Source organism: Notamacropus eugenii, chromosome 1 (assembly GCF_028372415.1).
Source record: "Notamacropus eugenii isolate mMacEug1 chromosome 1, mMacEug1.pri_v2, whole genome shotgun sequence".
NCBI classification, from domain to species: domain Eukaryota; kingdom Metazoa; phylum Chordata; class Mammalia; order Diprotodontia; family Macropodidae; genus Notamacropus; species Notamacropus eugenii.
In genome coordinates, this window is record NC_092872.1 from 327,407,041 (window position 1) to 327,419,202 (window position 12,162).

Genomic DNA, 12,162 nt, shown 5'->3' on the forward strand with positions numbered 1-12,162 from the left:
CTCCATTTGGGTCTGATTCTTTTGTTTGTTGTCCCTGAACCATAAAGGATGAATTAAGTATTTCTCCCTTTTTCATAGAAGCTAAAGGATTTTAATTCAGAAAAATATTAACCTAACTTATAACTCCAAATATGAATATATTTAGCAATCCAGTAAAATGAAAAAGAATGGCATTGGATAAGAAAGCAAAACTCCACAATATGTTGCTTACAAGGAACACATCTAAAGAGCAGAGATGTACACAGAATAAAAATTAAAGGCCTAACACAAAATTTGTTAGGGCAGATAGATGGCAGATTGCATAAAATGCTGAACCTGGAGTCAGGAAGACTCATCTTCTCAAATTCAGAAATGGCTTCAGATGCTTACTACCTATGTGACCCTGGGCAAGTCACTTAACCTTATTTGCTTCAGTTTCCTCATCTGTAAAATGAGCTGGAGAAGGAAATGGCAAACCACTCCAGTATCTTTGCCAAGAAAACCCCAAATGTGGTCATGAGTTGGACATGACTAAAACAATAGAACAGCCACAAAATTTACAATAAGTTAAGTGAATCCAAAAAGGTAAGAGTTGAAATCATGTTATCAGACAAAAGAGAAAAAAAAACCCTAAAAGATAATGAAGAAAATGGCATTATGCTAAAAAGAATCATAGATATTAAACTTCCATATTTCAAATGCCTAACATCTCAATCCCTAACTGAAAATTTAACTGAATTACAAGAAGACAGTTAAAAGTAGTGAATAGTAGCTAACATTTATGTAACCTTATTATGATAGGCATTGTGCTAAGAATCTTACAGTTATTATCTCATTTGATCCTCACAAAATCCCTGAGAGGGAGGTGCTATTATTATTCCAATTTTACAGATGAGGAAACTGAGGCAAACAGTTCATATGACTTGCCCAGAGTCATAAGAGCTAGTAGATATCTGAGGCTGAATTTGAACTCAGGTCTTTGTGATTCCAGGCTTGGGTGCTTTTGAACAAATCTAAAAGGGAGATAAACAAGTGGGTAAAAAAAAAAACCAGAATTGAGCAACTTAACTGAAGAAACTAGAGATAAAAAACTTATAGTATCTTCTAAACAGAACACCAAAAAAATATATGTATTCTCAGCCCCACATGGATATTTTGCAAAAATTGTAATAAGGCACAGAAATATTGAAAATAAATATAAAATAAATAATAGGTTAGTAAACATATCTTTTTACAAACTGTAACTCAATAAAAAGAAAAGACACAGACCCAATTGAACACTGAACAATGGAATCTTAATTAGCGAGTAGGTCAAAAAGAAAAATTATAGAAACAAGGAAATCCTTGTTCCTTACATTGTCCCCTTCCCTCCCCCCAAAAAATCCATATATTTGGAAAGCTAGGTGATGTCATTAGTTATATTGTTTTTCTGATTCTGTTTACTTTGTGTCAGTTCACGTAAGTCTGTGCTTCTCTGTAGTCATCATATTCTTCCTTTATTAGAGTAATGCTCTATTACCTTCATCTACTTAATTAGCCATTCCCAGTCAATCAACATTTACATATTTCCAGTTAATTGCTATAACCAAAAATACTACTATGAATATTTTGGTATATATGGAACTTTTAAAATTTATTTTTGGGTCTTTGATGCCTCAAGTGTGTGAGCCTGGCATTGACATGTCTGAGATAAAAGATGACCGTGTTAGTCACTTTCTTCACATTATTTCATATTGTTTTCCATAGTAGTTGGACTAATTCATAATTGTACCAACAGTGCATTAATGTGTCTGCCTTACCATTGTTACTAATAAAACCTAGCAGTAAAATAGAGTAATTCCATTTAAATTAACTATAGAATATATAAAATACTTGTGAGTCTACCTAACAAGATACACACAGGAATGATAATAATATAACTACACATTTACAGAAATGAAGACCAACTCAAATAAGTGAAAAAAATGCTTATTGCTTATGTTTTAAGGCACAAATTTTAAAAATCTATATGTAGCCTCTGGATATGATTTGAAACTTTAGAACTTAAATCTAATTTTTAACTGTTATATTTTAGAAGATCCAGAATTTCTACTAGAAATATTTCCATTGTAATAGGTTATATATGCAAGACACAATAGTCAATGGCTATAGTAATCTACTGTTTGATAAATCCAAAGACTTCAGCTTCTGGGATAAGAACTCACTATTTGACAAAAATTTCTGGGAAAACTGAAAAATAGTATGGCAGAAACTAGGCATAGACCAACATCTTGCACTCTATACCAAGATAAAGTCAAACTGTGTACATGAGTTAGATATAAAGGGTACAACAGGGAATAGTTTACCTGTCATATCTGTGGAGAAGGGAAGAATTTATGACCAAACAAGAGATAGAGAGCATTATGAAGTACAAAATGGATGATTTTGATTACATTAAATTGAAAAGTTTTTGCACAAACAAAACCAGTGCAGCCAGGATTAGAAGGGAAGCAGAAAGCTGGAAAACAATTTACATCCAGTGTCTCTGATAAAGGCCTCATTTCTAAAATATATGGGAACTGAGTCAAATCTATAAGAATACAAGATATTCCCCAATTGATAAATGGTCAAAGGATATGAACAGGCAGTTTTCAGATGAAGAAATTTAAGCTATCTATAGTCATATAAAAAATGCTCTAAATATTTAAAGCAGCTCTTTTTTGTGGTGGCCACAAATTGGAAATTGAAGGGATGTGAATCAGTTGGGGAATGGCTGAACAAGTTGTGGTATATAAATGTAATGAAATAACTTTTGTGCTGTAAGAAATGATGAGCAGGCAGACTTCAGAAAAAGTTGGAAAGATTTATATGAACTGATGCTGAGTGAGGGGAGTAGAACCAAGAGAACATTGTACATAGTAATAGCCGCACTGTGCAATCGCTAACTTTCATAGATTTGGCTATTCTCAGCAGTGAAGCTCCAAAAGACTCATAATGGAAAGTACTATCCACATCCAGAGAAAGAACTATGGAGTCTGAATGCAGATTGAAGCGTACTATTTGTTCTCTCTTTGTTGTTGTTTTGTTTTATTTCTTTCTTGTGGTTCCTCCCATTGGTCCTAATTCTTCTTTAAAACATGACTAATGCAAAAATGTTTAATATGAATGTATATGTAGAGCCTATATCTGATTGCACACCATCTTGGGGAGAGGGAAAAAGAAGTAGGGAGAGAAAATTTAAAACTCAAAAGCTTATGGAAGTGAATGTTGAAAGCTAAAAAAAAAAGAAATATTTCCATTCTAATTTGAACTTGATTTATGACAGCTCTCTACCTATTCCTCCTCCAACTTGGAAGCTGACCTAACTTGTCCTGGTCTGGAATTGTTTGCCCCTTCTTTTTGTTGATTCTGCCACTCCAGAATTCAATTTGAAGCATTATTTTAAAGCTGTTTTGAGGGGAATTTGGGAGAGCTCAAGTGAGTCCCTGCCTTTACTTTGCCATCTTGGCTCCATCTTTCCACTTTATACATTTCTAATATTGATTTTTAAACAGATCATTCCCCAAAGATGGGGTCCACATGCCAACCCTAAAACTAATCTAATAATGAGAGGTTAAATCATTTTAAAGGCATAGTTTCTTTTGAGTGAAATAATGTTTTTTTAGAATAGAAAAGGAACAAACAGTTTTAATTCAGTGTCCACAAAGCACCTTAAAATGTGTTTAATTTTAATTTTCAAAAAAAGCCTTTTACTAGGCTTAATTTTATTGCTAACAGTTATCCCCTGGAGTTTATGAAGGATTCCATATTTTACCCCTGGGGATTCAAAAAGTCAGATAGATTTGCATCTTGAGGCTGCTTGTCTTTCATTTTGGAATTGTAGCTTAAGTATTTCTTAACTCATTGTGCAGTTTGCATTCTTATAGGCATATCTTTAAAATAACTAAAATCTCACCTTCTATGAGAAGCCTTTCCCAACCCCTCTTACTTCTAGTTCCTTCCCTCCATTAGTTATTTTCTACTTATCCCGTATATAGCTTGGTTTATGTATATTTGTTTGCATGTCGTCTTCCCCATTAGGTTATAAGCTTCCTGAAGATAGGGGCATCTATCACCTTACATGTTTGTCTTAATATTTTGTCTAATCATTTCATTCTTTAGAGGATATTATCTGTATATTATATTCATTTATTTGGCCATGAATATAGGTTAAATTTGTAAGCTATTCATTCTTGCATCCTATTATAGTAATTCAGAGATGTTCTAATTTCCATCAATTGTTTAATAGATTTAGCATTGTACTTACAGAACTCATTTGCTATAAAAGAAAAAGAGGGACAATGTCATATATCTTAACAGAAGGAAAGGACTTCCTTATCTCTGTTTGAGTTGAGGAATGAGCCATTATTTGACAGCCAATCATGTAGGCACTAGGTGCTGAAAGTAGGGCTTAGGAATAATCAAGTGGAGAATTTGCTTTTTCAGAAAGGAAATAGCACATTTGGGAAATAGGAGTAGGAAGATCCTACCTAGGTTGTGTCCAAGGTCATCTCGAAAACCTTTCCAGGCATCCACCTTTCTCAGCCTGCAACATGCCAAATGGCTTTATGATAACTTAGACAACTGTTCCTGTAATCAGAGCTTAAAACAATAGTAAATTGCAGTCCGAATCTTAAATAGTAAATAAATATTGACTGGTATCTTTCAGATAGGGCTATCTCAAATTTAATTGAGCTATTAATTACCAAATCAAGTTACATAAATTTTCCTGTCTTCTTAAAATACTTCCTCACACTCTCTAAACATACTTAAGCCATGTGAAATTGACACAAAGGTATCTAGAACAACTATCTAGGGACAAGAGGGCTTTGGATAACCCCATTTGTTCCCAAACCTTATTATCTGCCTCCCATATTTTCAATCAGGCCTTTATTTGTCCTTCCAAATCTCTTAATCCCGTTATTCACATTATTCCACTTTCCTTTACATTTTAACCATAAGACAAGATAGCTCATAAGTTACTACTTTTTACCAGCATAACTGTACTGGAATCCCATTCCACCTTAACCAAAGCAAAGAGGTTAATGGCTAACCTTACAGGTTGATGGATTTATGTCTTTGTTTCACAAGTTTGTTATTCTTCCCTAATTATATTCGCTCTGGAAGAATGACATACTTCAGGATTTGTCTTTTACATATGATAAGTTCAAACACAGATTTTTAACTCTTGCTTAGGCCATAGAATGACAACAAATTCAGATCAAAACAGCAAGATCTCTTTTGCTTTATAGTTCATTACATTAATTTAACAATGAATTACCTTGAAAATTTAGCAGGCCTTCTAAAAATCACACGAGATTTTTCAAAACGTTTCTTCTAAAAGTATTTCCCCTTCTTTAAAAACAGTTTCAAATTCATTCTGATGTTCACTAAACTTTTATGAAGAAGATTAGTTGGAAACTTTTAAAATGATAGATATCTCTTTCTTCTTAAAGCAAAAATAAATCTTTAAAATTGGGATTCGTTAAACTATATTGGTGTAAAGTAACACATTCACAAAGTACTATAACAAAACTAAATTCTTAGTTATTACAAAATTCCTAGATATTGCAAAGTTCCTTAGTCAAAAAGTATTTGTAAGGGAGAGAAGATTTAATTTCTATGAGCCAGAAGGACATATCCAATTAATTTAAGCCTTATCACAATAGCAGTTTTTCCTTAAATATGTCACTAGAAATTAAGTACATCCTGACATTTCACATAGATGGTCCACAAACCTTCAAATTAATATACATAAATATATCTTTGAGGTGAAACAGATTTGAAGATCACACCCCAGTTTTTTTCTGTAAGGATTCTCATTTGCTCAATAGGAATTCTACAACACAGAAACTTTTACAGAGTTTTATAAGAACTGTAAGTCAATGCATTTCTGAATCACCTTGCATGACATGTGGAAACTATAACTTTAAACCACCATATATTTTCATAATAGCCAAGATTTCAAATGGAAAAATCTGCTATCATAGTAAATATCTAAACATCTAATTTCACCACTTCCTTTTAAAAGTTCAATTCATTTACAACAAGATCCAAATTCAAATTGCTTTGACAACATTTCTGCCTCATAGTAGTCTCTCAAATTTGACAATGTAAGAGAAATTAGAAAATATAATACAATTTTAGAAATAACACAACAATAACTTCAGATGATATCATTTGCATTTCCAGAAATTATGGATCTTATTACTTTTGGTAATTAAAACCACTTCAGAGTTAAACATTACATTGGAGAGAAATAATAATAATATTGTATGTAACATATACCAGTCATGTTAAGGATTTTACAATCATTATATCATTTTGATCCCATAACAACAACCATTATTATTTTCCCTTTTACAAATCAGGAAGCGGGTCAAACAGAGATAAAATACATTTTTTTAGCAATTGGAACAGAGAAGTGTGAAGTCTACCAAAAACAGAGAGGCTGGTGTCCCAGTGGTGATAATTCTTATATGCAGGGCTTAGTGAATGTTCAACACAGCCCTAATCCATCCACCTATCGTTTGCCCCACATCTGTAGAATTTACTAAGCCTGGGGTGGTTTTCGGCTGCTGGGACAGGGTGTGCAGAATATATGGGACCTAGGTGACATTTCCAAGCTTTACCTAGAAGGGTGGGTTACAAGGTGCCTGCCAGTCTGGGAATTGCTGCCCCTCCCCTCCTTTTGCCAGTTGGGAAAGGGTGATTTAAGTTTTCCCTACACTTCTCCTGCATTCTTTTCTCTTAATTTGATCTGGGATGAGAGGGGTAAACTTGAACCCTGGTGGCTGTTAAAAATCCCCATTCTGAGATACTCTCTTAACCCTGGGAGGAAGTGGGTAATGCTAAGTGATCAGGTTTGGGAGGGGCTGTTTTAGCTAGGTGAGCTCCTGGGAGCTACTTATCTTCTTAGGAGTTTCTTTTCCAGTAATTTCAAATAAACAATTTCCAAACTTTTTAATAATTAATCTTACAATCTACAAAATCTACTAAGATGTTTTTAGCTAAGATGACCTAACTTTCCATTGTAATTCCAGGTTGGCCAGACTGGAAAAATAAGAAAAAGTCTTAGAGTTTTGTTTATTTCCCCCACTGTAGCCCTTAGAAGTCTCTGGCTGCCTACATTTTAAATTTTGTAAGATAACAGACTCATTCACAGCACACATGATATGGACAGGGACATACACTGACAGTCAAATGGACAGTTAACAACAGGACAAATACAAACAGCTCACAATTGACAACACAGAGGGGGGATTCAGAAGAGTGTTAGAAATCTCCGTCATGAATTGGTTATTATTATTCCGAGGAAAGGGGGTTGCAAGGATTCAAGACCTGACAGAATATGGGTGGATTCTGCAACCTTTGCTCAGAGCACCACTACAGTCCTTGGAGGTGGGGAGCCTTGGTGCCCCAAAGTTTTTGACTTTCCATAACCTTGAGACGGGGCCTATATTCAAGTTTCCAATGCCCTAGTTTCTTACAAAAGTGACATACCATGTGAGCTCACTTACCACGGTAGGGGTGGGCTGTGGGTTTGGTGTGGGAGCTTTCAAAGCTCTCTTTTTGCTTTAAGATCCTTCTCAACCTATGTTTCTAGTGTTTTGGCAAGCTGGAAGACCAGCTCAGCTGTAATCTGCAGGAAATCTTTAAGGGAAAGAGGAAAGGGAGGAATCAAGGAATAGTGTAGAGGAGGAGCAGAGTATGGAAGAGAAAGAGGGAATAGGGTTGTTGGGAAAGAGGGGAGAGTGGGGTGAGAGGGATTTAGCTAGAATGGAAGTGGTGCTGAAGCAACTTTGGGAGCCTTAAGGGAAAAGGCTCCTGCCTTTTGTTGTCCCTCAGCCATGTCAGCCAGGCCAAGATGAAACATTCTCACTGCTGCCTGGATGTTTTGTTGGCCTTTAAACTTAATTTGGTTTTAGGATAAAGTAACTTTGACTGGTCCAAAAGAGATCTATCGTGGTCATCATAATTTAGGGCTATCTTTAGTTAATTGACACTAGTGCTAGCAATACTTGTGTTAATTTTTCCCGAGATCAATCAGTACAGGGGTTCAGTACAGAGCGTTTGACCACAGACTTGATCCCTGCCCCCTGAGCTAGCTTTAAAGGAAAATTTTGGATTTCAGCCAAACTAGTGGGAGTCCTTTGGAAGCTGGGTATAGGAGGACTTACCTGACCCCATCAAGGTTTAAGACTTCAGGAAAAATGAATCCTGAGACTGCTAAGTCTTTTGGCTTTGGCCAGGTGGGGAGCTGCTCTCCAGGTGGGGAGCTGTTCATCAGTTCCAATCTGAGTCACAGCACCATAACTGTCAACCTGAAAGTTTGGTTAAAAAAGGCAAACAGGCTGAATGCATATGGTTTATTTCCTTAAAGCTAGTGGTTACATGACCATAGAGCCAGAAGGAAATTTCTGACTGAATATTACAGGAATGACCAGGCTTAAATCTGTTTTAGGACAATCCAAGGGTGTCTGTGTCCCTCGGATTTATGATCTCTATATGTGTTTAACTATTCCATGAGAAAGGAATTTTCTTAATAGAATGGGTTGTAAATACAATAAGATAACAGAGTTGACAAAGTTTCCATTGAAATTACAACCCAGGATATCTGTGTTTTCTTTATCATTAACATGCCATAACATAGTATATTTCCACAAAATATTAAGATGCAGAAAAAATCCCATTATTCAAGATAGTGTCTTGGGTTAAGGGTCTCATAAAGTATGCTAAGTCTGTCCCATCTGGCCTTGTTGACATAAGAAGAGGTACTCTCTGAGTTTACTTCAGACAACAAAGAGACAAATGTTAGATCCAGGCTCTTCTTCTGATTGATTAATTCAAGCTCTGGCCCTTATTAAAGTCCAAAAATGATATTAAATGTTTTCACTGTAAACACTCAACCATAGTAGAGACAGAATGCAGATCAATGCTATTGTTGTTGTCCTTCATTTTCAAAGAAGACCAAGACATCAGAGAAATGATGATGTGACTTGCACTTGACTTTGTTTTGAGAGAGGGAGAGCTTGTGCAGGTCACCCCCCTCACTTTCTCCTCCTGAGCCATCTGGGTCCAGTGACCAGATATTCATCAGGATGACTGGAAATGACCCAGGATGCAGTGGGAAACCTTGGCCCTCTTAGGCTGGCCTTTTCAGATACTCACTTAAAGGGAGTTAACACCCATTGATTGAATAGGCCTCTTTAAGAAATAGTCTGCGAATGGCCCTTTTAATGAACAAAAGAAAAAACTAAATCTGCCTGGGAGGGAACAGAAACAGTTGCTAATCACTCTAAGCCAGTCATTAAGTGGAGCTTGGAAAGGAACCCACTGTTGTCCAGTCTAAGAGCTTCAGAGTGCACTGGGTTTAAGGTTTTGGAAATGACAAGGAAGGAAGGAAAAGAGGGAGGGAGGTCGTCTAGCCAATAAACCCCGAAGGAAGAGGAGGGGGAGACAGAAGGGAGAGTATGAGCTAGGTTACACAGCTAACTGGCTCCCCACTCCAGCAGCTCGGTCTACTCACAAGTTGTGGTAGTCCTTTGCCTTTGTTTTTGAAGACCATGACATCAGAGAAGTGATGACATGACTTTCACTTGACTTTGTTTTGAGTGAGGGAGGGTGGTGCAGGTCACCAGCCTCACTTTCTCCTCCTCACAGATCAATGAACTGGATGTGGAACCACAAAAACAAAAGCTAAGAAAACCAATAAATATTAGGAATCCTGTTGAACAACAAAATAGAAATCCAGAATAACAAAGAGGGGGTTAATAAAATTTAAAGCAAAAAAAAATTCATTGTATTAATAAGTATAAATAGGTATTGGGTTGTTTTTTTCTTTTAAATAAAATACAAAGGAAGAGAATGTGGAACTCTAAAGTTTTAAAAATAAATGTTAAAAATTGTTTTTTACATGCAACTGGGAAATAAGATATACAGGCAATGAGGTATATAATTCTATCTTGCCCTTCAGGAAAATAAAAGGGAGGGGAAGAAGGGGGTGATAAAAGGGAGGGCAGATTGGGGGAAGAGGTAATCAGAATGCCCATTGAAGTGGGGGGAGGGGTAAGACAGGGAGAAAATTTGGAACTCAAAATCTTGTGGAAGTGAATGTTGAAAACTAAAATTAATAATAAAAAAAATTTTTTAAGAAATTAAAATGCAAAAGAAAAAATTGAAATTGCACATAAAAATGAAAGGGTAGATTCATAAACAATTAGGAAATTAGAAGCTATTTTGCCTAATTATATGCCAGTAAAACTGACAATTTAAATGGATTAATATTTACAAAAATATAAAATGCCTATACAATAGTACGAGAAATAGGGGATCTGCAGAACCCATTTTCAGAAAAATAAATTGAGCACACCATAAATGAGTTTGCAAAGGCAAACTCAGGATCAAATGGACTTACGAGCAAATTCTGACATACATTTAAAGAACAGGGGAATAAAGAACAATACCATATTGTCAGCACCATGGAAAGTGTGAAGAGGACTAATAAGTAGACATAGAAAAGATAGAATCAGATTGTGAAGGACTTTAAATGCCAAACAGAGGAATCTATATTCAGTCCTACAGAGTAATAAGAGATCTTCTAGAGCAGGGGTGGGAAACCTTCAGCCTTGAGGCCACATGGGGCCTTCTAGGTCCTTTGGGTGTGACCTTTTGACTGAGTCCAAGTTTTACAGAACAAATCCTTTTATTAAGGGGATTTTTTCTATGACATTTGGATTTAGTCAAAGGGCCCCACTTGAGGCCCTAAAGGGCCACATGTGCCCTCAAGGCTACAGGTTCCCCACCCCTGTTCTAGAGCTTATTGAATCAAGGGCATAACAGAGTTAGACTTGCACATTAGGAATATTGTTTTGGCTGCTATGGGCAACACTGGATTATAGGACATTGTTCTTTGTCAGAATTCAAAAACTTTAAAATATTTTTGCTATTGCCTCCTCTGGGGGTGCTCCAGCTTTGAATGAAAAAGCAGCTATTATGACCTCTCAGTTTTAACTTATATTTTTTTGGCACTGTGGTTTTATACAAAATATAGTTATCCATTCATCAGATAATGCCCCTATCTCTGAATATTCATTCACAAGTTGATCTAATGCAAAAGACTAGTGAAGACATCAGATTAGTAAACAGATTTCAGCAAATAGTCAAGTATTGCCCTCAATAAACTTTCAGAATTATTTAATAGAGTGCTGGTATCCAAATTTGGTGGCACCTGTGAGTACCCAAGAGTTAACTGATACTGGAGTACAGCATAGACTTGTTGAATAGATGAATGTATCTAATCTGGTACATCCACTTGATAGTCCATCGCAGGCTGTTTTTCTGTCACTGTAGCCATTGTGTTCTTTTAGCCTCCTCAAGAGAGGAGGTGTGGGGGGAGGGGGCGGTGTGCATACATATGTTATATGTGTTTTCTGTAAAAAATTTTTAATCAACCACAAAAATCACGATAAATTTTAGTATATACTGTCTTTAATAAGAATTCAGCTAAGTTGTTAATACAATAACTATCTTTTATTTTTAGGAAATTAAGAGATTTGAAAACTTCATTAAAAATTGCCCTCCTTTTGATATTGTGATCGATGGACTCAATGTTACCAAAATGTTTCCTAGAATTCGTGAATCTCAAACTGTGAGTGAAGTTTTTTTTTTTTTTTTTTTTAGTATCTGTAGACGTGCTTTTATATTATATCCTGTAATGTAATTTTATAGATGTTTCTCTCCCAGGATTTCCACAGCCACTTCTGTTGAGGTTTAAAGGTTTTGGGACCCTAAATAGCAACACACAGGTCATCCAAATGAATTCAACCCAAGCCTTCTTTCAGCCAAAGGCAGGATTTATTAGAACACTGATTGGATGGACATGATTCTAAAAATCCGCCATATTGGCCAGACTCTTAAGGAATCTGAGCACCGTAATGGAGGCAAGATGAATCTTAGAAAGACACTGGGAAAGATCTAGGAGTGGCCAAGTAACCCTAAGATGATTGGAGGGTAACAGAAGAGCTAAGGAACACGAGACACCTGGACCATGTGACCAAGGATCAAGGGTAGGAAATAGAGCAATCCAGAGGTACAATGGATTGGGAGATTGGGTGTAGGCCACAATGAAAGACCAACTGAGAGGATTACTGGAATGGGTAGATG

The 12,162-nt window shown here is 36.0% G+C and overlaps 1 protein-coding gene across 2 annotated transcripts in view; it reads left to right on the forward strand.

The window, feature by feature from the left end:
- The window catches only part of PRORP (protein only RNase P catalytic subunit), a 70,061-nt gene that overhangs the window by 42,372 nt on the left and 15,527 nt on the right, over nt 1–12,162 (forward strand). For both annotated transcript variants that reach the window (XM_072629717.1, XM_072629718.1), the window contains one exon: nt 11,540–11,647. In XM_072629717.1, the coding sequence (XP_072485818.1) occupies nt 11,540–11,647 (108 nt within the window). The remainder of the gene's footprint in view (nt 1–11,539; nt 11,648–12,162) is intronic.